The sequence below is a fragment of the Ambystoma mexicanum genome, chromosome 4q, assembly GCF_040938575.1.
Source record: "Ambystoma mexicanum isolate Mex_15411 chromosome 4q, UKY_AmexF1_1, whole genome shotgun sequence".
NCBI lineage: Eukaryota > Metazoa > Chordata > Amphibia > Caudata > Ambystomatidae > Ambystoma > Ambystoma mexicanum.
Window position 1 is genome coordinate 300,523,904 of NC_090928.1, and position 27,085 is coordinate 300,550,988.

At 49.7% G+C, this 27,085-nt stretch overlaps 1 protein-coding gene across 1 annotated transcript in view; it reads right to left on the reverse strand.

Annotated features, from left to right (window-relative positions):
• TRAPPC3L (trafficking protein particle complex subunit 3L) overlaps positions 1 to 24,858 on the reverse strand; it is a 392,150-nt gene extending 367,292 nt beyond the window's left edge. The window contains exon 1 of the mRNA XM_069607870.1: positions 24,711 to 24,858. Coding sequence (XP_069463971.1) covers positions 24,711 to 24,752 — 42 coding nt within the window. The 5' untranslated portion in view covers positions 24,753 to 24,858. The remainder of the gene's footprint in view (positions 1 to 24,710) is intronic.
• Between the last annotated feature and the right edge of the window lie 2,227 nt (positions 24,859 to 27,085).

Genomic DNA, 27,085 nt, shown 5'->3' on the forward strand with positions numbered 1-27,085 from the left:
GAGGAATTCTGCGAAGCCTGTGCTCTGGAAGGGGGGGGTATGTTGTCTGAACAGATGATATTCGGGAACCCATCCATCAGAGGAATAATGCCTTGGAGGGTCGTGGATTGGAGAAACTCTACTTCTGGGTACCGGGACCACTGATCTACCATGACCACAAAATGTGATTCTCGGTGGGTGGAGCCGAAGTCCATATGTACACAGTCCCAAGCTTCCTCGCTTCTCGCATGCATTGGATCAGGGGTTCTTTGTGTTTCGGGCCAGTGGCTTGGCACCATACACACGATCCAATGAAATCGTTGACTTCCTGCTCGAGGGCAGGGAACCATACCTTTAAATGCAGAAGATCTTTCGTCTTTGCTGCACCTTGATGCCCATGGTGGGCTAGTTCAATCAGTCTGTCAGTGAGGGCAGTGGGTACTACCATGCACAAGCCCCTTAGCAGGAAGCCGTCATTTGTAAAGGTCAGTTTGTGTTTCACTTTCCACAATTGTTCTAGTTTCTTTCTTGCTTCTCATGTTTTCCCTTCCAGGTTCATCAGAGCGGCCTTCCACTGCCCTGTTAGCATGGTGTCTTTCAAGAACTGGAAACAGCTGTCGCTGGCGGATGCCTCCTTGAGCTCATTGAGTTGGGTATTATACCTGCGTTTATCAGTCGCACATACTCTTCCATCTCTACAGTTTCCATTTTGTCATCCTTCGCCTCTCTGGTTGGGCGCCTGCAGAAATAATCTGTTAGCATTGTTGATACCCGGTTGGTAAATTAGATTCACTCTATAGGCTTGTAGGGCCTGCATCCATCTTTCTATGCGGGGTGGGGGCCTCGCCGAGCCGCCGACCATGATTTGGACTAGCAGCTTATAGTCCGTTATAACTTGAACGGGTTTTCCTTGTATATATATATATGAAAGTGGCGGCACCCCCAAAGTACTGCTAGTGCTTCCCTTTCTATCTGAGAGTACCATTGTTCAGTTGGTGACAGTACACAGCTTACATATGCTATAGGTCTGGTATCTCCACTTTGATCCACCGGTGTGAGCATGGCCCCTTTTCAAAACCGGCTGGCGTCCACCATAATCATTGTGTTTCTATTTGGGTCGAAGAAACCTAGAGTACAGTCATCAGACAGGGCTTCTTTGATTTCCTTGATGCCTTATTTTCTAATGGGGTCCATTGCCACGGTGTGGACTTTTTTGTAAGACTCCTCAGGGGTTCTGAAATGGTAACTAGGTTTTGAATGAAGCGGCCGCAATAATTAACCATTCCTAAAAACTCCTGACCTCGGAACACGTTCCCAGCAGCTTCGCCTTGCGAATGCCTCAAACTTTGATGGGGTCGTCCGACAACCCATCCTCTTCGAAGATAAATCCAAAGAATTCGATGTTCCTCTTTAAGAATTCGCATTTATCACAGTGAAGGGTTAGTCCGAGTGAGTGGATTCTCTCCAGTACTGCTCCAAAGTGTTGTAGGTGCTCGCTTTCAGACTTGGCGAAGACGAGGATGATGTCACTAACATTCAGTTTCCCTTGCAGCCCTGCCAGGGCCCCTCATACAGCATTCTGGAACACTTCGGCAGCTGATGAGATAGCAAAGTTAAGTCTTTTGTACTGGGGCAGACCTATATGAGTAGTGAAACTTGTTATATACCTGGATTCTTCAAGTAAGACTAGCTGGTAATAACCAGCTCTCAAATCCAGCTTAGAGAAAAGGGTAGCACCTTCCAGATCGTCTATGATTTCATCAATCATTGGCATAATGTGACGTTCTGTCTTAATCGCTTTGTTCAGGATCCTCATGTCCACACTAATTTGTACGCAGTCAGGTTGCTGCTGTTTTTGTGCGATTACAATCAAGGACACCCATGGGGTTGGTCTCTCAACTGGTTCTATGATGTTGAGTTCTATGAGATTACGGAACTCCTTCTCCACCCATTATCGTAGGTGGAAAGGTGGTTGCCTATGTTTTAGTGCAATGGGTTGGACTGTTTCATCTATATGGAGGCGCACTGGATCCCCACCCATGTGCCCAATGCCTTCAAAAAGATCCTTGAAGAGGTCTATGAGGGCTTCCACATCACCTACGAATACTCCATGCCTGAACTAAACCAGCTTGAGGGGTTCTGGCGCTGCACATCCTAGAAGAGTCTGTTCTCCTATCTTGGACACGAAGAATCGTGCTTTGATTGTTCTTTCTTCGTGTTGCACTAGTGTCACGAATGCTTCTAGAGGCAGTGGAGAATGGCTCCTGAAAGTGGAGATTCGTACACTTCTGTCTTGAAGTGGTGGGGGTCCTGTAGTTTCTGGTACTGCGACTCTGCCATTACATTCACGGATACCCCAGTGTCTATGAGCACAGGGATCGTAGTATACAATATTGTCACTGAGCATCTTGGCTGGCGCTTTTTCTTTCCACTAACACTCATTAGTGCAGCGATGAAGAACACGTCTTCTAGTCTTCCCCCATACACTTTGTTTCTGCATCTTTCACCGGTACTATGGCTACGACTTGCGACGACTGGATTTGAGGTGTCTCCCAGTGGCATTTTTTACCTTGAAGGACTATGGCTGGCACCGGGGCCCTGCAGACCTGATACACGTGTGTCCTTTTGCTGAGCACTCCAGAGCTGAGGGAGGTCATATCCACATTGTTGTCAGGAGTCAGCCCCGGGCTGTTCTTCGGTTCCTTCTTTTGCCAGCTACCTCTGCTGCCTGTTTTTCTTTGTGTGCATCTTTCCACTGCACATACATCCTCCAGTTGTAAAGACTTTAGCGCAGACTCCATACTGGCCGCTCGAATATCAGCTAACTCATGGGTGCGCCCCAATTCGAGGAATCGTGGTAAAGTGATTCCCGGTTCACAGAGAATTTGTTGGCATAACTTGACTAAGTGAAAACCAAAGATGATTTGAAGTCTAACTTCCGCCTCCTCATTAGTCCTTGCGCATGCTGCTGCAAGTTGTCGAAGACACCCGTGGAATGCATCAAGACTTTCCTCACTCTTTTGTAGTACGGACCTCAATACGGATTTCTCATAGTCAGTGTTGACCAAAGGCAAAAAGTACTCTGTTAGAGCAGCAATGGCTGCACCATATGACCCATTAGTTGGGCGTACTGTTTGAATATTTTGTAGACGGTAGGACTGGCGGAGTATATGACCATGGACCAGTTGTCTTTGTCATCCTGCTCTCCGATGGCATCAAAATACATTTCTAAGCGTTCACACCAGAGTTCCCAGCGTGGACCTAGGTTCACTGGGGAGCCGTTGATGACAAATTCACAAATTGGGGCCAAGGAGCCTTGCTGGTGAGATTTCCTGCCCCTCGGTGGCGGTGACCCACCATCATGCTCCCCCAACATGGTGGCTGTGTGTGGGGCTGCACCTGGTCAGAGGAAGTCTTCCCCTTCATTTTCCACACCATGCCAGAAGGGCGCACAAGCACTCATGAGACCTGAAATCCTTGTGCTTAGTGAAGGCTATGAGAGAATTTGCAGTGACCGTGCTTGCAGGGAGTAGAGGCGCCAACTTTGTGGCAGAGCAGGCTTCTTAGCCAGATGTGCTGCCAAGCCAACTGCTGAGAAAGCGTCAAAAATTGAGGCAATGGTTGCCTCACGCCAAGTGGTGAGCAGTGGTGTGGTGGTGATGCCTCCGGGGTCTGTAACTGGCAGAGATGGAAGCTGCATCAACCTCTACCCAGGATTCTCACGATGAGCCCCTGAAGTGCATAGCAGGGGCATATCCCATGAACGAGCGCGCCCGCTGCGGCGCTCGTATCAGTCACGTGGGTTGCAAGTCAACGGACTTACGTGTAGGACACTTTTGTCACCATTGTTGTGTTCTCCGGTGAATACCGTGGATCGGGGGAGTGCGGGTAGGCAGTCTTGCACAGGGCGCGGGGCAAAGAAGACACAGACACCAGAGGTGTCTTCACTAGCGTGGGGTTATTTTTATTGGAGCACGCTGTGATCAGGGCCGTCACGAGGAGGGTGCAGGGGGGGCAAACTGCCCTGGGCCTCGCACTTGCGGGGGGCCTCGTGGCCCCCTCTCCTAAGTAGAAGGCAGCACAGTCTCCCGTGTCCTTTATTCACACAGGAGGCTTTGCTGCCTGCTCTCTGCCCCTGCAATAATTTTGCTGTTTGTTGCGAAGCCGTTTGGCTCCGCAGCAAACAGCAAAATAATGGGAGACCGCAGGGCTCAGAAGTGAGCTCTGCTGCCTCCCGTTATTCAGCTGACAACGTAGACATGCTGAACGACAAGAGAGGACTCCTCTCCTTTCAGTCAGTGTGTTCACGTTGCCCAGTGTGATCACACTGACTGATGGGAGAGGAGTTCTGTCTGGTCAGGCAGCATGTCTACATGTCGGCTGCGTGGATGCTTTTTAAGGGTGCATGGAGGTAACGTAAGTGTTTTTTATTTTAAATTAAACGTGTATATATGTGTATTTAAATTAAATCAGTATGTATATGTGTATGTATGAATGCATGTGTGCATGTTGGTGTTTGTTTGTGTCAATGCTGTGATTGGTTTTATGAATGCAGGCATGTATGGAGTTGTGTAACTGGTGGATGAATGCATGGGTGAAAGTGTTTTATATGAGTGTGTGTTCAGCCCCACCCCTAAATTTAGCTGCCCTGCGGGCCACTTCATTAAGAGGTGGGTTCATGGCATCAGAGGTGTACCTAGGCTAAAATGTCTGGGGGGAAGAGGGACTAACACTACACTTCAAATGTTGAGAGAGGCGCTAACACCCTCCACACCCAAAACACCTCCTCACTGGAGCTCTTTGAGCTAGCTTTAAACACGCCTTGCCATCAAACTTTGCCCTTAATGTGCCTGCAAGTGTTTCCTCAAAGGAGTTTTCAGAGAGTTCATGAGTTCATTGGAGTTGTAAACACAGAACTGTCTTAAATCAGGTAAAAATGTCTTAATCAGGTCTGCCTTTGGCCACTCGATTTAAAAACACCCTGCATGTCTTTCGCTGAAGTTCTGTTAAAAACAAGCATTGGCAAAACGAACGGTTTTGGCTTGTGTGTAAGTATTAGGCATTTGCCAGGGACTGCAATAGCTGCTCAGGTACTCAAACCATTTTGCACCGGCACTATCAATGGCCAGCTAATGCCAATACAGAGGTGCCTTTCCCATGCCTACATAAATGCCCAAACTGTTAGCATTGCCAGTGCTCTTTTTGCTTTACCCTTGATGCACAGGACTATGCATCAAGGTTAAAGCAAACATACTACTTGGCTAAATTGACCCACATTGAATGTAGGCAAATCTAGCCAGTAATAACACTTATGTTGCACAGTCAGCCTGGATATACTTTCTGTGGTATGGCATTTATACTGGCTGGGAGTCCGTACATGGTAATAATGGCATATATTGATGCAGCCTGCATGGACATAATTAAAACAACCAGCATGAATATATTTTTATACTAGCATATCTTGTGTGGAAAGGCGCCATGAAATGTATTGGACAATGTTCCTATGCACGGTGTGTGATTTGCAACTATTGGGATTTTCCATGTGCTTCCATACAAAACCAATTGCAAACTTTATGGATTTCTACCCAATTTTGCAAATAAAGCGCTGTAAAATGCATAATTTTAACTCAATGTTTCAAACATGTTCTTGGGAGTGAGAAACCCCCGCAAGCAACCCTTGTTTGGTATGGGCTCCCTCACTGTGATCTGTTGATCCTGCCTAATTGGCACACACATTTAAGCCTCTTAAGTTCAGAAATGTACCAGCCTCCACTGTACATCATTTGTCACTGTGTATGATGTGTGTTTTAATGCATACACAGGGGCAGGGTGCTCCTTAATGATATGATGTGGCATTTAAACGTGCCTGTACACAAGTGTTTCTAGGCGCGATAAGGCAAGGAAGGGGAAACAAAAGAGTAGGACAAAACACAGATCTTACTAGGCCTTGTGACCTTCAGATCGTGCAAGAGCAGGGAAAGGGGGAGGGGAGAAATGCCGAGGGTGGGGTAGGATGCAGAAGTGCAGGGACAAAGGAGAAACAAGAGTGTAGCCAATGGGTGGCACGTGTGGGTACTCACAAGTGAGCCAACATGTGGAGAATAAGTGCAAGAGAGGGGACTGTAGGGTAACAGATGCAGACCACAAGTGCAGGGGAACCAAGAGGCAGTGCAGGATTGCAACAGGACAGGCAGGGACCTGGGCCCAAATTCAGAGCTTGACCATGTGACCAGTGCATGGATCAGGCAGGTGATCAGCAAGGGAGAGGACGAGAGAAGGCAGAAGCAAAGAGACAGGTCTTGAGTTGCTTCCGGAACCAGAGATGGTTCTGCTCAAGTTTCAGAGAGGCAGGGATGCTGTTTCCAGGGAGGCCCCAGCCGAAGAAAGAGATCTGCCCTCAACTTTTTGCTTGGAAAAGTGACTGACCGTCAGAGAGTCGGAGGTGGCGCAGTGGAGAGCTCATGCCATCCTATATATATTTATGTATATGATACAAAAGTTAGTCTGGCATAAACCTTTCTTCAGTAGAGAAATCTAACTTTGCTGTAGTTGATTTGGAGTTGCAGTAATAAACCATATTTGCGATCCTGCACACAAACTCAAGGGGAGATTTCTTGAGTCTCCTGTTTGCGAAGGTGCCACTGCTGGCCGAGTGCAAAAAATTGTAAGGGGGCCTCACCAAATGTTTTGCCCCGGGCCTCACCACATCTTCTGACAGCCCTGGCTGTGATGTGCTATACATCAAGGCACGTATCAACGGACCACATAACATGCCACATGACTGGACTGAGGTGCATTGCTAAAACTGCATGCTTTCTCTGTAGTGTATTGACAGAGTGTGCTGCCGAGTGAGATTGGAGTGCATTGCTAGAGCCGAGTGCCATCTCAGAAGAATATTTACAGGGAGGGCTGAAGGATGGGAATGTGGACATTACAAGAGCAATATGCTGGCTCCCTGGAGTATTAGCAATGCTCCAAAGGGCATGATAGAGGGCCATCCTAGAATTGTATATTGTCTCTTTGGTATATTAAGAGGTTGCATTAATCTCCAAGTTGGGGTAATGGTGATCTGTGGGAGCGTCTGCTGTGTCAATAGTGGACCAACAGGATTTTGTGCAGGTTGGGATTGAGATGCATTGCTGAAGCTGTGTGCTGTCTCAGTTATTATTATACAAGGGCTATACAAATGTAGAAGCTTTGGCAGAACTGTGCGTTGTCGGTACAATGTCCTTTCATCGCAGGATGTTTTTTCGTGGGGGTTTTTACTACGATTTGTTTAATGAAAAAAACTCATTGAATGTTTAGGGGGGTTAGACAAATATATATTTGGGGTGTGGGTGTTTGAGAATAGCAAACAAATTAAAGGTGATGGGTGGCTTGGGGGGGGGGGTTAAAAAAATTTAATTTGATGAGCCCCGCAAAAAAAAATCCTGCGATGAAATGACATGGAACCCAGTTGTCTCAGCGGTGAAGCATCAGGGACTCATGCCTAGCCGTTTGGATGTGCACGCCAGAAGGGTGTGCTGTCCCAGCGTAATAGTGTCAGAATTGCCGCTTTGTGGAACTGAGGCGCATTGCTAGAGCTGCCCCTTATCTCTGTACTATATGTTAATCATTCTGCAGGACGGGGTTCAGGAGAGCTGCGGGTGTGGCTGGATGTGTCAGTGCAGGGTCGCAATAGGGCATAAAATGGTATCGGCCACCAATGAAAAAGTGGCCCACAGTTGCAAATGGCAATTCATTCCTTTTGTGACAGACTGAATATTAAGGGGGAGTTTGTTGAGAAAATGTGATGCACATTGTGCAATCTAACGAATATTTATACCGCATAAATGGTCAAAACTACTAGCCACATAGTGAAGTAACTCATCAAACTGGCCCACTGTGACCAAAAAAACAGGCCCACGCTAGCATTTTGCATTTTTGGTTCGGGCATTACCCTATTGCCCTATAGGCCAGTCCGAGCCTGTGTCACTGGTGTACTGGCAGCAGTTACTGCAGGACGAGACTGAGGCGCATTGTGAGAGCTGTGCGTGGCCACAAAATGGATAAATGTGCCATGGCAGAGATGCTTCAGAATCTAATTTCAGCAATGTATTTGTTTACTTTCGCTGTGTAGTGCCAACATGCTGCCTTTCAGTAGGCTTGGACTGGCCTATAGGGCAATAGGCCCATGACCGAATCAAAAACGCAAAATGCTGGTGTGGCCCAGTTTTTTTGATCAAAGCCAAAGTTACTTCACTATGGGATAGTAGTTTTAGTCATTGTTTCTGAATAAATATTCTTTAAAATGCACAATTTGAATCACATTTTAGGTACTATTCAAACAGTCGGTCACAAAAGGAATGAATTGCCATTTGCAACTGTGGGCCACTTTTTCATTGGTGCCTGGGCCAATTTTATGGCCCACTCCGACCCTGCCTTTCTGACACATCAGCACTTGGGGAATCTGAGGAGAGGGAAAAAAGAAAGTGGACAGAAGTGGTGGAGTGGCAATGTGCATAGCAGAGGCCAGTGCAAGGATAAGGGTGGTGGAGTGGCAATGCGTCAAGCAGAGGCCAGTGCAAGGATAAGGGTGGTGGAGTGGCAATGAGTCAAGCAGAGGCCAGTGCAAGGATAAGGGTGGTGGAGTGGCAATGCGTCAAGCAGAGGCCAGTGCAAGGATAAGGGTGGTGGAGTGGCAATGAGTCAAGCAGAGGCCAGTGCACGAATAAGGGTGGTGGAGTGGCAATGAGTCAAGCAGAGGCCAGTGCACGGATAAGGGTGGTGGAGTGGCAATGAATCAAGCAGAGGCCAGTGCACGGATAAGGGTGGTGGAGTGGCAATGAATCAAGCAGAGGCCAGTGCACGGATAAGGGTGGTGGAGTGGCAATGTGTCAAGCAGAGGCCAGTGCACGGATAAGGGTGGTGGAGTGGCAATGTGTACAGCAGAGGCCAGTGCACGGATAAGGGTGGTGGAATGGCAATGCGTCAAGCAGAGGCCAGTGCAAGGATAAGGGTGGTGGAGTGGCAATGCGGCAAGCAGAGGCCAGTGCAAGGATACTGGTGGTGGAGTGGCAATGAGTCAAGCAGAGGCCAGTGCACGGATAAGGGTGGTGGAGTGGCAATGAATCAAGCAGAGGCCAGTGCGCGGATAAGGGTGGTGGAGTGGCAATGAATCAAGCAGAGGCCAGTGCGCGGATAAGGGTGGTGGAGTGGCAATGTGTCAAGCAGAGGCCAGTGCGCGGATAAGGGTGGTGGAGTGGCAATGTGTCAAGCAGAGGCCAGTGCACGGATAAGGCTGGTGCAATGGCAATGTGTCAAGAGGACAATGCACAGATAAGGGTGGTGGAGTGGCAATGTGTCAAGCAGAGGCCAGTGCACGGATAAGGGTGGTGGAGTGGCAATGTGTTGAGAGGACAGTGCACGAGTGCTGACGAAAGCTAAGACGATCATGGGAGTAAGGTAAGGGTGGAAGTTCAGATGAGTAGAAAGCTTCAGAAGAGGAGGGAATACAATTAGATTAACATGAATGCAATCGTGTTTTTGATGGGAGGTTTGAGGGTTCTGGGTCACAAAACAAACACAGTAGAGAAACTGGAAGGCCTTAGGTGGCCCACGAGTGGCAGACGGAACTGCAATTGTAGATTTCTGGCTGCAGACACTAGGTGGTGGCAAAGGAGACACCGTGAAGGTGCACACATCGAGGTGTGCTTCATTGTTTGATATAACAAGCATTGGCAAAGTCAACATTTTGGGCTTTTGTGTAGGCATGTGATCCACATTTTCCTGCTAATCTCCATGTACTAACAGTTATAAGATAGCGAAAACTGGCAAATGGTGCTAGGACCAGGGCGCATTATGGCAGTGCTTAACAAATGGCCACACGAGGCTGAAAAATGTTGCCTTTGCAAATGCTTGGTTTCAAAAGGAATTCAGTGCAAGGAACATGTGCAAGGAAACACTTACTGCTTATAAATTAAGTGGCTAAACGAAGGCACAATTGGTGAAGATACTTTTAGTACTTCAGGAGCTGGTTTATATCTGCAAATAAGCTAGTACTTTTCAGAAGGCTGTTTGGAAGGTACAGAGCAAGACTCAAAAAGATACCAAGGGTCATTTTGGGCACAGAGGGGCAGGTAGTGGATGGGAATGTCCATAGGTACTAGCTTAGCAATTGGTGGTCAGTGGGTGGTGTGACGAATCTAGGGTATTTGTCCCTTCTCCCCAAGAGTGAGCCACCGCCTTTGAGGCTAGGAAGGTGAGCCCACTCAGCAAGACCCTCCCTCAGGGTCTGGGCAAGTGGCGCCAAACTGGGAGTGACTCCCCTCTTGTGGACAAGGAATTCCATTCCCATGAGGAACTCCCTACAAGAGGAACACTATCAGCATATATCAGAATTGATACGTACAACGTGGGCACTAGGTTTTGGACTCCAGTTGTGCTTCACTCTTTTTATTTTATACTCTTGTATGAGAATTGGTTGCTTGTGTCTAGCAGCATGGTCACAGGTGAGTAGAGGTGCTGTCCACACCTCTTTGGGAAGAGGATTTGTCTAAACCTGGTTACCTTGCGCTATTACATAAAATGGGACACATGTTGCAACCCCTCAGGGTCCTTATCAAGGCTAAATATGGACTGATAACACCACATCCTGTTGGATCATGGGTCTGGATTGTCCTTCATGCCTTGTTGGGCTGTGATGCTGAATTAACCGCTCGGGTGCTGCTGTTCATCTCCTCCTGTGGAGATATCAATCGGAATTAATATGCCTACACTTACTTCTGTATTGCCTTCAACAGCAAGTTATACAATTCCCATCACTCTGGCTATAGGTAATGCTGGATTTCACCTAACAGAGAGAAACGAAATTCCCCCTTAATAGTCGGTAGCAAACTTAAAGAGATGAAGAACCCAACGAGTGGAGGCGAGAATCTTAGCAGAGATGAATGCCAGAAGAACGGCAAAAAGAGCAGTGGAACAACTGCTGCAGGGGTCATGAAACTGTCACGCTTGGTGGCGTGATCACGGGATTCCCATGGCGGGCTTGGAGCTCATGAATGAATGCTGATACCAAGTGCATCGAGAGGCACAAGTCCTCCGCTCCGCCTGTGTGCACGGAAACTGCTGAGGGAGGCAGGTTAAGAAACAGAGACTCTGAGACACCAGAGAGCAAAACCAGGGGGAGACGCCCTGAAGAAACGCCAAACCCTGCGAACTAGAACAATGCTGAAGAAGGTAGCAGGGTGGTCCAGGGAAGGGGGAGGCAACTGGAAACAAGTGAAGTGAATGTGAATGTGGGGTACGGGAGCCCGAGAAACCCAAAGTGCGAACATTGGCGAGAGCCATGAGTGTTGTCATGTATAAGGAATCATGAAGGGGCCGATAGGACAGCTCAGGGGCAACGTGTTTGTTTTCGAAGGAAGACAACGCAGAGCGACACAGATTTGAAACCTGGTTCCACGCTTAGAGACTTGTCTCCCTTATTACGTGCATAATACAAGATTAATTAATTAATTAAAACCTGGAGGGCCCTATAAGAGACACTGGGAAAGTAATTAATATTTAAATATTTTAGGGCCCTAAGGAAATCATCAGAACAAAGACAGGAATTTAGATCACACTATAGAGTTCCTCCTACGGAGAGATATAACAAACCACAGAAACTAGCCCATAGGGAATCAGACTGAAAAGAAGATGTAAGTTGAAGACCTATCTCTATCCCCCTACCAGGCAACAACCGGCCCCCACAAAAGAGGTACGCTGGGTGAAGCCCCTTTTTTCCATCTTACTCATGTATTTCTCTTGTGGAGAGAAAGGTCATTTTGCCCGAGCCTGCCAAGGAAATCTCCTTGAGGAACCCATAGAGGTAGGAAGGTAGGGGTAGGAGAATGGGGAGCAGAGAAAGAAGAGGCCAAAGACGATCTGGAGACAGCCGAAATCTGCTATTGTACCCCTCGACCCTTCCAGAGCCAAGAAACCATCAGGGTCAACAGCCACTGGGCTAAAGCCTCATAGACACTGGAAGTAAGCAGGCAGCCATCCGTTCTGATCTGGAATACCCGGAAGATATAAAAAGGGAAGGGGCTGGGAGACCGCCAGGGGGCGCAGAGCATGCAAGTCATGTGAGGCTAGCACTCCTCCTGCCTCGCGGGGCCTAGTGGGCCTTTTGAATCCCCGGCCGGGATTTTCGCATTGAAAACAGGGAGGACCAGCACCCGGGACGATCTCCCCCGCTGAACCCCCGATCAAGGGCCCGGATTCAGCACCACCCGAGGCCAAAGGGCCAGCGCCCCCTGAAGACCGCCAAAGGCGACGAGCTACCAGTGGACTGGCTACGAGCGGGGCCCCACGCGCACACCATCTGGCCGCACTGTCGCCTCCCCCTCGTGAGGCCGGGGCGCGACCTGGACTGTGGATGGCCCCCCCTACATGCACGGTATACGCCAGGAGTCCCGGAGCGGGTGGCGAGGCCCGGTGCTCGCGGCCCGTGGCGAGTGCCGTAGCAGGACAAGCACCACCCGTCGAAGGCCCGCAGGGGCCCAGCGACAGAGGGAGCGACCCCCCATGTACGAGGGTGCTCAGAAGAAGTCGAGCGGAGAGGGAGTCCCTGCCACCCCGCGCACAGACCTGTGAGCCTCCTGCAGAGGACTCGCGGGGATGTTGACATTTTGATTCGCCGATCGCGGGGAACCTCCGCACTCCATATCAGAGCCCTCGCCCATGATACAGCCCGGGCCCCATGCCTACGCTCCAAGGACTTGAGACTACGACATGAGGCGGACACCCGTCCCTTCAAGCCTAACCCGGGGCGTGGCAGCCCAACGAGACACAGCTTCGTGGCCACCCCAGCGGGAGGAGGAATACGGGCCCTGAGCCCCAGCCTCCCTAAGTACACGGAAAAGAGGTGAGGAGATGGAGGGGTGAAGGGGACATTTGAGGAAACTGTGCTGCCCCCCGCCCCCCCTCGGCCTCCTGTGGCCCCTTCGTGGGACACAACCCCCCTCCCAAAAACAGGCGGAAAAGAAAAGGAATCGAGCAGGGCGGCTCAAGCTCCGCCGGCGGCACCGCCTTCCGTGCCGCCTTCCTCCTTGCCACCACAGCAGAGGCCCCCAAAACGAAGCGGGCCTAAGCCCTAAAACCTGAAGGCCCTGTAGGCCTTCCTCAGCACCAAGTCAAGGCCTAAATACTCGATGCCCCGTCTCCATAGAACGTGACCACCACACGCTGAGAGCACTACGGGCTGGCCTCGTAGAGGCATCGCACCATAGGTCACTAACGAAGAGCGACATCCTGGAGAGGCCCTCGACCACTCGGGCAATCCTTTCCCTCCAACGCTTTCGCCGTCCATGAACAGCTTCAGCCCCGAGAGAGGTCCACAGTGCCACCATGCCTTCAGGCAGCGACCCGCCCCCCACACCATTAACGAAGGAGGACCTCAAGGACATCCTTCAGGAAATTAAGGCCATTCGCACCGACATACAGGCCTCTATAGTGGACCTCAGGGGAAGAGTGGAAACTTTGGAAGAGAAAATGGAGGGAATGGAAAACAACCACCTCCAAACAGACCTGTTGGACATGAAATATGAGGCGAGATTGACGGATCTTGAAATGAGAGATGAGGACATAACCTTGAAGATGGATGATTTGGAAAATAGGGAACACCAAAATAACCTGCGTATAATGGGAGTCACCCAGCAAAGAGGGGAGACAGCGGCCGATGTGGGAAGGAAGGTTCAAGGACTGATCAACCAACTCTTTCCCTTGGAGGGGAGGAAGGAGGTCCAGCTGGAGAGAGCGCATCGAGGTGGAGGGGGCGGAGGAGGGGCCCCAAGGTCTATAGTGGTGCACTTCCTTCGGTACAGAGAAAAAATGGAGGTCCTGGAGAAGGCAAAAAGGCTCGACAGCTTTGAAGGGGACACAATTAGGATCTACCAAGATCTCTCGACCCTCATGCTCACCCGCAGGAGGAATTGTCGCCCGCTCACTCAGTAGCTCACCAGCTAGGACATAAGATATAGATGGTCGTTCCCGTTCACCCTCTCTTTTGAGAGAGCTGGTGTAGACTACACGGTGACCAGCGGCAAAGAAGCCACACAAGTCCTCCAAGTGCTCAAGAGTGACTCCCCAGAGGGAGGGAACGAAGGAGGTACACAAATGGAGCTTGATCCCCGGAGACAACCTGAGGGACCTTGGTCCACGAAGAAGAAGAAGACAAAGGGCAGGAGAAAATTCAGAAAACCAAACACCCCCACGTCGGAAGCAGGGGAAGACCAGGTGAACAATGTCTTTTGATCGGAAAATACAGGGACACCCGTTTTGCAATCCCGGCCAGGGACACAGAGTTCATCGAGAATCCCACGAGGTACAGACACTCTCGCCCTGGTGGCTTGCCCGTTGGCAGGCGTCCTGAACTGGGAAGGGAGGGGCGAGGGGGAAGGGAGGGTGAGGTAGTTAGAGGCTCGCGGGCCCAGACCGAACCAAGCTTAACAAGGGAACGGGACAATCTCCTCATGACCGGGGAAAAGATGAATGCAAGGCATAGAACTAATGACACAGAATGAGAGGAAGGGCCGGGCCGAGTCCCTCATAATAGGCTCTCTCAACGTCAAGGGGCTCAACTCCTCGACAAAGCGCTCACTCCTGGGGAGGGAAATGAAAAATGCGAGAACCGATATCCTTTTTGTCCAGGAAACTAGAACTGTGAGGGAGGAAGAGAGGGTGATCCCGGGATCCCACGTGGGCCAGACCTTCTGGGCATCCGGCCAGGTTAAGAAGGGGGGTGTCGGAATTATTCTGCATAGGAATCATAAACTGACAGAGGTATCCCGATGGGAGCGGGACGACGGGAGAGCCATGGTAGTGTCAGGCAACTTGCACAACTCGAAAATCACCCTAGCAGCCATATATTGCCCCAACGTAGGGCAGCTGGGATTTATCCAAGAAGCCCTTGCGGAGGTGTTGACTAGAGCGGAAGGGCTCCTCCTCTTGGGGGAGGGTCTCAACATGTGGGCTGACAGGGAGTTGGACCATAGTGGTGAGGCCATCCCACCGGGTGGCGGGGGGGCACGACCTTATGGAGGGCTTCGGGACCTAATGTGGGAGAAGGGTCTGGTGGATATATATAGAGAGCTCCACCCAACAGAGAGGGGATACACCTTCTACTCAGCCGCCCACGGTACGAGAACCAGGATTGATTACCTCTTTACGGGACACCAGCACATGAGCAGAATAGAGGCCTCAGAGATCCGCCCAGTCAGCTGGTCAGACCATGACCTCGTCTGGTCTGACATTAGCATCTCGGGCCTAAAACCTAGGAACTCTCTGTGGAGATGGAATTACTTCCTCCTAAGGGATGCAGTCTTTAAAGAGGAGATGATAGAGGCAATTAGAGAATACTTAGAACTAAATGATACTGGAGAAGTTGACCAAGGGATAGTATGGGAGGCGGCGAAGGCAACCTGGAGGGGCAGGCTGATTAGCGAGGGGGCCTCCAAAAAAAGGGAGAGGATGCTTGTGGTTCATAGACTTAGGTCAGAGATCCTTATACTGGAAAGGTCCGAAGAGAAGGGGAGGAGGAGAGGGCGAGAGACCTGGGCATTGCAAGAGGGAAAAGACAGGACCTGAGGGAATTAGAGATGGGCAGGATTGTGGCAGGACTCCAACACTTACGCCAAAGATATTACGAAAAAGGAGATAAGGCAGATGCTATGTTAGCGGCTAAACTCCGTGGCCAACGGGCAGAGAGGTGGGTGTCCAGAGTTGTGTGTGGGGAAGAGGTGGAAACTTCAGAGCCCGAAGGCATAGCCGAGAGCTTTGCCGGCTTCCATGAAACCCTGTATGGGAGCAATGGGGGGGCAGAGAAGGAAATGCTTGACGCATACCTCGGTGGGGTCGCCCTCCCCACCCTGCGAGCCCCGGAGGCGGAGGCCCTGTGCGCCCCAATAACCGAGGAGGAAGTACTCAAGGCAATATCAGGCCTCAAGCTTGGAAGGGCCCCGGGGAGGCGGGCATCTACAAGGCATTCTCGGGCCACCTAGCAGGATTCCTGGCAAGATTATTCCCCAACATCATGGCCACAGGGTGGGCACCCCCATCATTTGGTAAAGCATTGATCATCGTGATCCCAAAGGAGGGAAAGGACCCAGCAGACTGTCGGTCCTACAGACCGATCTCTCTCCTTAATGTAGATGCAAAGCTATTTACCAGGATTATTGCCACAAGGATAGATGGCCACATGCCGGAGCTGATCCACTCAGACCAGGTGGGCTTTATACAGGGGAGGCAGGGGGCGGATACGCTCCGCAAGACCCTCCACGTCATGAGGGAGGCGGCACGGAAGGGCGACAACCTGGTTCTGGTTTCCATCGACGCCGAAAAGGCTTTCGACCGGGTGGACTGGGGATTCCTGCACGGGGTTTTGGAGAAACTAGGCTTCGGGGTGGGGATTAGACAGGCCATTAAAGCCATATACATGGCCCCTTCTGCCAGAGTCACAGTCAATGGCCACCTGTCACGTACTTCTGCCCTAAAGAGAGGGACAAGACAGGGCTGTCCCCTCTCCCCACTCCTGTTCGCAATGACCATGGAGATTTGGGCAGAAAGCATCAGAGGCTCCCAGATGGTGAGAGGTATAGAGCTAGGAGGCCGTACGTTCAAACTGGGCCTTTACGCAGATGACATTCTGCTGCACTTGGGGGAACCTACGAGATCAGTCCCGGCCACCCTGCAGGTCATAGAACAATTTGGCCGCTTCTCGGGCTTCAGGGTAAACGTGAGCAAGTCCATGGTCTTCCCTTTTGCTCCTGATGCAGAGAGAAACCTAGCCGAATTGATCCCACTGGGCCTCCAGGTCTGCCCCGAGGGTATAAAGTATTTGGGGATCAATATAGTAAGACCAAACGAAGACTTGAGCCAGGTAAACTACCCCTCTCTGTTTGACAAACTCTTCAGGGACATGGAGGGCTGGGCGAAGGGACAGATCTCATGGATGGGAAGAATTAATGCTATAAAAATGAACCTTCTACCCAGGGTGCTATACGTATTCCAGATGCTCCCCCTGGAGGCCCCAGAATCCTACCTTAGCGAAGCCAAAAGACGAATAACAAAATTTATATGGCAGGGCCGGAGACCCAGAATAGGATACGAGACCCTCACACTCCCCAAGGATAGAGGGGGCTTAGCCCTCCCAGACCTGCGAACATACCATAGAGCAGCTCAGCTTCGGGCCCTGGCCCCACACATTAGGGAGGACCCCAATAGACAGTGGGTTTTTCTTGAAAATGTCTACCTACACCCAGTCACCGCGGGGGAATGGTTATGGGTCCCCCAGAAAAAACTACCAAAAAGAATCAGGGACCACCCCGTCCTTGGAACCATGTGGAAAGCACTTGCAGGAAAGGGAATTAGAGAAAAGGTGACCACCTGGCCCTCGCCCCTGAGCCACATCTGGTCCACACAAGTCCTAGAGCAAATCCCAGGTCACGAACACTACCAGCCCTGGTTCGAGGCTGATCTGGCCAGAGTCGGTCAGCTGGTGTGGGAGGACTCCTTCATTCCCATACAGGAACTTGAGGAGGCCTTGGGAATTGGCACCCTCTCCCTGCTCTTATATCTACGTCTCAAGGGTGTCCTAATGAAACCCAAACTAAAGCCCGGCATACAAAGAAAGTTCACCCCGGTGAGAAAAAAATCCTAGACTCTCACGTAGAAATGAAAGGACTCATCTCCCTCCTCTACGGAGCCCTTATGATTCCCCGGGAGGGAACGACCAAAAGCCTCAGAAGGAAATGGGAGAGGGACCTGGGTTGTGGAGTGGGGGACGGGCTATGGGGGCGTATTTGCAGCAGGGCGTTTAAGACATCCATCTTCTGCCAATATAAAACACATGCTGTCAAACTCCTTCATAGATGGCAGTACGACCCGATCACCCTCTCAAGGATGTTCCCGGACATTGACCCAGAGTGCTGCCACGGATGTGGGGGAAAAGCCGACTACTGGCATATGTGGTGGTCGTGCACGAAGGTCCAAGCCTTCTGGTCTGAGGTCCTGAGCTGGTTAAGGGTGGCGGGAGAGGGGGTTTACCCACAAGATCCAATCCTGATAATGTTTGGCCTTCAGCTGAGGGAGGAGCGTTGGGAGAAACTTCCTGACCTGACGCACTCGTTACTCCTGGCAGCTCGAGCAGCTCGGGCTAGAACATGGAAAAGGACCGGCCTTCCCACGAAAAGTGAGTGGGTAGCTGTGGCTAAGGATATTTACTTCATGGAAAGACTCACAGCAGCTATGCAGGGCTCGAGCGCCCAGATAGAGATGGACTGGCTACAATTTATGGAGGCTTTTCGGCCAAACAGAGGAAACGCCCTGAGAATCACGGGGTCTAATGACCCGGCCCGAAACCATCCGTAGCATGTAACACTTTGCCTTAGTTTTGGAGGAGTCGGTTTAACCACGGACGGCCATTAGCCCGGTCGGAGTTGTTCTAGGAGAAGAGTTTCGGATGATCCGTCCCGTGCCTTGAACTATGGGGTTTGGGGGAGTGGGAGAGGGGTGGGGAAAATTTCAAGGATGTATGGTTGGATTGTAAAGTTATGATGGGCATTTGCCCAAAAGTTGACACACTGTAGAAGCCACTTGTTACCATTAAATGCCAATAAAATGTTTTTTAAAAAAAAGGGAAGGGGCAGAAAGGATCACCTGTGTACTTGGGGATGTTGATATATATCCTAAAATTCTTCTCCTACTAGAAGTTAGAGAAAACAATACAAAAACAAAAACTGCAATCATACCCGGCCTACCTGAGGAAGTTATCATTGGCACTGACTTCGTGACCATTTCTGGCCTCTTAACACATACTCTTAAAAAATATTCCCCAAATAGATATTCTCCCCTATCATCTTGGGAAGCCTTTGAAGGAAATGGAGAATCACCCACATGGATCTGGGAGAATACCAAACGATGAGAGACACAATACTCAGAAGAGCAGAGCCTCTGTCTACAGAATCAGACAATCAACACTATATGGACTGAGTTTGTTGCTTCCCTCTTACTGTTCAAGGGGGTGCCATTCGCTATGTGATTCATCTAGGGTATTCGTCCCTACTCCCCAAGGGGGAGTCACCCCTTTGAGGCTAAGGAGGTGAGCCTGCTGAGCAAGACCCTCCCTAGGGATCTGAGGAAAGGGGGACTGACTGGGAGTGACCCCCCTCTTGGGGACAAGTACTCCCATTCCGATGAGGAACTCCCTATGAGAAAAACACTATCAGCTTACATGGAAATTAATATGCCTGCACTTACTACTGTATCACCTTCAAAAACCAGTAATACTATTCTGACCATCTGGGATATAGACAAGGCTGTATTTTACCTAACCGATGAAGAAAAAACCAAATGCCCCTTTAAAAATCAGAAGACAAAGAACCAACGAGAATAAGAGAGAACATTTTGCAGAGGAGAGCCTCTGACGAAGAAACGTCCTGGAGGGGTGCAGAGCTGTTGGGCCGTGGAGCCATTCTGCACTGCAAGAGAATCGAAGGAGCAGAGACGAACGCCAGAAGGCCAGCAAAGAGAGCACTGGTTCAAGCGATGCAGGAACGGGGTCGTCAAAACTGTTCCACTTGGTGGCAGGACAACGGGGTTCCTGTGGTGGGCTTGGTGCCCAGGAACGCTGATACCGAGCGCATCAGGAGGCATGAATCCTCCGCTTCACCTGTGTGTGCAGAGACTGCTGAGGTAGGCAGTTTGAGAAACAGATACGCTGAGAGAGCGGAGAGACAGGAGAGTGAAACTAGGGGAAGACACCCCAAAGAAACACCAAGCCCCGGGAACGCCCAGCACTGACGATGGTAGAAGGGTGGTCCAAGAAAGGGGAGACAACTGGAAACAAGTGAAGTAACTCTGAAGGTGGATTACGGGAGCCTCAGAAACCAGAAGTGTGAACATTGGCGAGAGCCAGGAGTGTTGTCAAATATAAGGAATAACAAATGCCTGGAGGGCCCTGTGAGAGGCACTCGAGGATTCAACCTATTACAGGAGGAAGCTCAACACAAGCATACAAGAAAGTGGGGAAAGGATATGAGAAGGAGCCCTTTGTGTAAAGATGTTAAGACTTTAAATGTATACCAAAAATTACAGAATCTCTTGAGGAGAGTGCAAGGAGGATTAAGGAACTTTCTTTACTGACTTTAAATAAAAACCTTTCTTTTTCATAGGAACTAAGAATACTACCCCGAGAAGAAGCCTATTGAGAACGGCCAAGGGAAGACTTAACCAGAAGCACAGTCCTCTGGTCTTTCAGGTTCTTTTTCTATAGTGGTAGGGCCAGATAGAATAAGGTATTGGACGGGGGACATATTGTTGGTTTTTGGATGACTGACAAGCACCCGTAGTTTAGTTTCTTAGGCGGGGACACTCCCCATAGCAATAGAAATAGATAAGCCTTTTTTATATTTGATTTAGTAAAGAATCCTTTGAAAATATCTGCAGAGCATCTGACTCCTTTTTCTGGTTCGCCACAGTGGGTAAAAATCAAACATCACCCAAAGGCTGTCTGTCCTTCCTGGCATGCCATCTCTCTAAAAGCTTCACTTTCCATTTGGGCTTACAGTCAGTGCTTTGAATGCCACCTAATAGTCAAAACTAATACCCAAGCCTGTCGGAAACAATATGTGACAAAGTCGACTGATTACAATTTAGAGGAAGCTGACACAGCATCATTCTGCGCAGTACTCATATTACAGACCTCAAAGGGGGTGGGCCTGTGCATTCTGTGACGTGCAGGATTCACACAGGTCGCGGTACTGGAGGTTCAACACACACGGACCTATGGTGAAGGTTGCAAGTCACCTGCACAGAGTGTGTCGAGTACCTGTGCCCAGACGTCAACTTGTGGCTTCCTGATTCTAAAGTGTCTGCTGTAACCCCATACTACAGAGGTCTGCAACCTTTGGCTCTCCAGATGCCTTGGACTACAAATCCCATCAGCCCCCTTGCCAGCATAGTCAATGGTGAGCAGTCATAAGAGTCATAGTCCAAAGCATCAGAGATCTGCAGGATGCCGAGCTGTGCCATACCACAACCCTGTCCTGTGAAGCCTTAAGCAAGGATGGTGGATGGGAAACCTTGGGGGTGGGGGGTCTATCCGCCCCTTCCCTCTCTGAAATAAGAAATGCCGAAGTCACACTACCCGCCGGTCTCATGCATGTTTAATCTGAACTACGCCCTGGGACCCATCCTTTACCATTACGGATTGCCATTAGTGACTGCAGAGCGTGGAAAAGATGCTTTTTAGAGAGATAATGCATTCGCTCTCCTCTTACAACTTGGCCTTGCCTTACTGCCGAACATAAGAAAGTGGCTGCTGGGATGCAAGCGTGCTCTGCTTGCACATTCACCCACATCAGTAAACCTCAGATCTAGCTGGCAGTTATGCTTCACGTGAGAGAATAAAAAGCAGACCTTTCCTGAGACCAGGGGTCTGCAGACCACGCCTCTCCAGTTGTTTTGGACCATGACTCCCGTGATCCTTCACTTGTTACCATGTTGGGTCGGGTTGTTCGGGGTTGTAGCCCAAAACATCTGGAGAGCCAAAGTTGCAGACCCTTGCCTTAGACTAAACAATAGCAAGCACAAAATGGCCGACACACGTCTCAAACTATTTAAGTTGACATACAGCCCTGAAAAGAAACAAGTGGCATGCAAGCAAACTCGGAGACGTCCTTTTGGTTTTACTCTGCGAATACATATCTCAAAACCCAGTTACTAAAGCCCAATGTTCGAATCACTTTTGAGGAACTATTAAGTGAACGTTGTGCTGACATTTACAGCTGCACTGGCGTTGATAGAATCAAAAGTGCGCAGTGGCGACGTGGCAGCGGGGAGTCTGAAATGATGAAGCTGCTGATGGTTTTTAATGATGAAAACAAAAAATGTAACAGCCATGTTCATTTTGCTTTGCAAACAGCGATAAATGATTAAAATACGATTCAAAAGATGAGAGCCAATCAGCTTTCATCAGTGTTGCATTGTGCTTAACATACCAGGGGTGTCAAGGCTAAGAATAATAACAAATCAAAACCATCACCTAAGACTAGGTAGGCCAGGGATCTGTAACCTTTTGCTTCTGTAGATATTACTACATCTCCCATCAGCCCTAGCCAGCAAGGCCAATGGTGAGGGATCACTGGAGCTGTAGTCAAAAACCTATGGAAGGAGGCTGGTTGCAGAGCCCTGAGTAAGTGGTAGGCGTGGATGCACAAAGACTTGTTTCAGGTGTAAGTCTGGTGTATCTACGCCAGGTGAAAGTTATAATGTACATGCACACAAGTTGCATAAGATTCACGTAAGTAGAAAGATGTGCCGTTCACGAGTGCAAGTCTTAATCACGCATGAGGAACGCAGGCACCACATTTGTAAATTACACGCTAGTGAAATCCAAGTGTATCTGCATCAATGGAAGTTCCAAGAAGAGATGAAGGTAGGGCCAGGGGAGATGGATGGCGTAAGAGGGGAATACCCACAGGGATATAAGCACATCTAACTGCTGAAAGTGTGGGAGAGTGCCCAGAAAATGTCCCATTGTCACAGCGGGGATACAGCAATTCGGTGTGGCACTGACTTCAAAAAAGCCTCAAAAACAGTTCATGCTACATGCAACTACTCACTCTTCACTGGTACTCTACGAAGTACTCAAAGCTGTCAAAAACACTTGACTAGTCAGTGGCTCACAAGTAACCGATGCAACCCCTTCCTGCAAGATCCCACATACTCATACAGGGTGTCCGGTTAAAGGATCGAATACGAAAGGATCGAATGCAAAAGGTGAGAGTCAATAGGATCGAAAACAAAAGATTAGAAAAAAAAAATTCATTATATAGTTTTCGTTTAGGTAAAAAAGTGGTTTATACCACAAAAACAGGAGTTAGAGCGCTACCCACCCAAAAAAAATGTTTAAAAAAAAAATGTTTCGAACCTTTAGTTTTCGGTCCTTTTGATTCAACCCTTTTGTCATTCGATCCTTTTGATTCGATACTTTGACCTATAACCCTCATACAGAAACTAACATTACACTATAAGAAATTCACATGACGGGCCCGATTCATTCAAAAGTGCACATTGATCCTGAAAAGCCTGCGCGCTGAGAACAACTCTGCGAGAGCCTGAGCGCATAAGTTCAGCTGCGCGCTCTGCGTATTCATGGATGCAAACGCGCATTTCAACCCGACCAGCAAATCAAAACGAACTGTGCAACGAATGTCCATGACACTCCCCCAGCCAAACCAAAAACATAGCCAGAGACCAACCATCCCGCAGAACTTTGCATACACCATTGACTCAACACCCAGCACCCCAGCCAATCTGCGCGATGCCCCACACAAATAATAGCTGCACCCCTGCGAACATGCACAAGCTACCCTGTAAATAACATCAGCACCCCAGCCAATCTGCGCAATGCCCCACGCAAGTCCGGGAAAAATCCTGTGCAGTCAGGTCCATGAATCGACGAACAGGGATTGGCACGCACATTGGCACGCAAAGTCACGATTTTCCACGCAGATTATTCCATGAATCGAGCGTGCATACTTTAATTAAAAGGATTCAGGTCATTAATGCAAGTGATTACCATAGCTTACCCAGGGAAACTATTATGTGCGCAATTTACGCATGCGCAATTCCGAAATTTTGAATTTGAAAAAAGATTATAAACTAGGACCACACATAAGCGCATACTTTGCTTGTCCGCTTGGAAAAAGACATCCCCCCCCCACCCAGAATTCACGTGATGTTACGTGAAAGTGCAGTCTCTGCTTGTGTAACGCTGGCTGTCTGAATTCACCAATATATAGACAACATAGACACCTGACATGAGCTGGTTCGCATTTGACAAAAATCTGTTAAAAAAACAGTGCATTAATAACGCCTGCTGAGAAAATACTAGATGTTTCAAATCAGAATTGACCGTAAGAGCAGAAATATCGACACATCTAAAAACGTGTTTTAAGGTTAGTTGAATCATTTCCGCTTTCACGCCCCTTGATTGTTCGGCTGGTCTGATAAAAGCACTATCCTGCATGCTTTCACGTTTGCCGGGCGGGATCCACGTTTGGTTTCAGCACCAGCCTCCACGGGGACAGCGCATTGACTTTCTGGCACTCACGCTCGCTCTGACAGCAGAAGCGATGCTGCTGTTACTGTAATACCCTCAACAACCGTGTCCTGAGGTTTTCCGACACTGTTATTCACATGCAGACAGAAGGCTCAAGTGGCTTCTGTCTGCTCTGGCACCAAGTCACTTAGGTTGGTTTAGGGGGGGCTTAAAAATCATGGTCGTTCTGCAACAAATGGAGAGCGTGCAGACTTCATCTAGGACTTCAGCCTACAAGCACATGTTTGCATATAAAAGTTAATCAACACAGCACACTGACATAAACCGATCACAAGGCACTACCTTCCCATACGCAGCCCCCAGAACAACCCAACCCTCTGGGGCCGGGTTCCTCAAACTCATCATTAGCATAAACCCCGATGTGTCTTTATTAGCCCAAGTTCGATAACATCGTAACTTATGTTTCGAGCGCTGACCTCACCATAGCCTTGCGCCGACCCCTGCTGGGGTCTCAGCCACACATTAAAAAGGCACGCAGGCTGTCGAGGGCTCTGGCTGTCGTGTAACAGCGCCCAGTCGTCCTAACTTTACAGCACGGCTCCATTTCATTGGGGCCACGTCTGTTTTCCGGCGCGGCGGCGGGACTTACTATCTTGTGGTTGTCCTGTTTCCGATTGCTTGGGTGCGACATGGTGGTAGCCCGGCCGCCTTTGCGTGGCCCTCGGGACTGGAGCTGCTCCCGGCCCTGCTGTCCTGCCACAGTCTTCTCGGTTCCTCAGGCTCGCACCAGACAGACTCGAGTCGTTGGCTGTTTGCATCAGAGCCCTCTGCTGCCGCCGCCGCCGGTGCCCCTCCCACTTCCCTGCATGCATTAAACATTGGAGCTTAGATTGATTGGCAACAGAAGTGCTTCTGCTTACAAAAAATCTGCCACACATCAGATGGTGTTTGCCGTTCTACAGCATTAGAACGGATCGCAGGGCATTCGATTACAAAAACAACCTGTCCCAGGAGGTGTCCGCATTTTTATCTTCGCAGGCGAAAAAGTGCAATGCCCATTAAGCCCGCTGCATTACTGCTGCCAGTTTGACTTATTTGGCATGGTGCTCGAAGCTTGTTTTTCGGATGCGGGCTGCGCCAATGTACGTTTTAACTCGAGCACCCTGTTTTGCCACTTGACCCTAAAAAATGGGACCTGGTGGTGCCTGTCCTCACTTGGTTTTCACAGCGAGGCGCTCTCATGGCAATCAGGGCCAGAGGCAGCCTCAACATTTTGGGCAGCTGGATGTCAGCTCAGAAAGCTGGTAGTGAGTGGGGCCATTACACCATTGCCCTGTTGAGCCCCCCTTCACCTTAGCACAGGAGCCTGAAAAGATATTTCAACATTCCTTTGGCCTTTAGATGCATATTTCACCCCAATTCAGAAGCTATCTAGTTTTACAAAGATGCTAATTGTGGAATCCTGAGCGCGCCATGACCTCCCGGCGCTTGGCTGATATGCCGGCTCTCACCTCTGTTGAGAAGGAGACCCGGACACAGAGCTGCGTGTCACCATAGCTTTCTTTATTCTCTCATAACCTGACAATGAAACCGTGCAGAACTTCCCCTCAACCCCACCTCTCACAGGGTCAGCCGCATACACGACATGACATCTCCCCCATTTTTAACGTTGTGGGTCACTCACAGTTTGTCAGCCCATCTCCTCAATTAGTCTGTGAGGCTTCATTCGACACCGCTGAGGCCTTGTGGATATGTGAGTCATCGGCGAGGGCAAGGGCTCTCTCTCACTGCCGTCGTCAGCTTCAGACAGCTCGCCATCACCAAGGTAGGAGTCGTCTGAGAGCCTCTCATCAGGACTGTCGTATGCCTGTTCCCATCTCATGGCCATGGATGCCACCACTTTCTTGAAATGTGACGAGTTTCTGGTCACCGACGAGCAACTATCCCCACTGGCAGTGACCATCGTGCCTTTACGGTGGGTCACTATCAAATGTTCTGGCACAAAGCTTGATTCTTCCCTCCTGCTCTTTTGTTGGCACACCATTACTTGGTCTCCAGGTTCAAGGGTGCACTCTTGGGCGCACCTTCGAGTGTCAGCTCTGTCCTTCATCTTGCTCTTTTCCTCCTGATCCTTCTCTCTTGCCTGCTGTTTGAGTGGTGTTGGCGAGACTGAGGTGGGTCCTTCCGTTAGCCGGGTTCTGACATGTCTCTGAAAAACCAGGTCGGCTGGACAAACCCTGGTAGTGCTGTGAGTGGTGTGCCTGTATTCACACATCAGCTGATAGAGAGCTTGCTCAAAAGGTTTGTTGAGGATGGTGGCTATCTGTAGGTTCCGCTTGATGCTTGCCATAAATCTTTCCAGGATGCCATTAGCTTGGGGACATCGGAGGGTTATTGTCCTGTGCTGAAACCCCATGTACCTTGCGAAGTTCTGGAAATTCTGGCTGGTAAACGGCAGGTCCTTGTCTGATTTTATGACTATCGGAACCCCGTATGTTGACAGCATGCGGTCGAGTACCGGGATCAAGCATGTGGCAGACATACTCTCAACCAACCGAGCATCTGGAAAACGTGAGTGTTCATCCATCAGCATAAGAATGTAATAGCCGTTACGGAGAGGGCCGAAGACGTCCACCGCCAATTCATCCCAGACATTTTCGGTTAGTAAGGACATTTGTAATGAAATTGGGTGTGGAGGCAAAGCCACCTGTGCGCATGTCGGACTTCCTCCGACCATCTCCTCTACCAGGGCGTCCAACTTGGGAAACAACACCTTTTGTCTCAGAAGACACTTCATTGACACTACCTGCCAGTGACCTTCGTGTGTCATCCTGACCATCTTCTCTCGCAATGCCTCCCGGATGACCACTTTGCGTCCTTTCAAAAGAAGGTGGTCATCAACGATGGACAGTTCCTCTTTGACCAGGTCCAAACACGAAATGTCATCCCGGATGGACTCGCTCTCACTTTTGGCTTGTTGTCTCGGATGTGACATTCTTTCCGACTTGAGGCAGTGAGTTACAA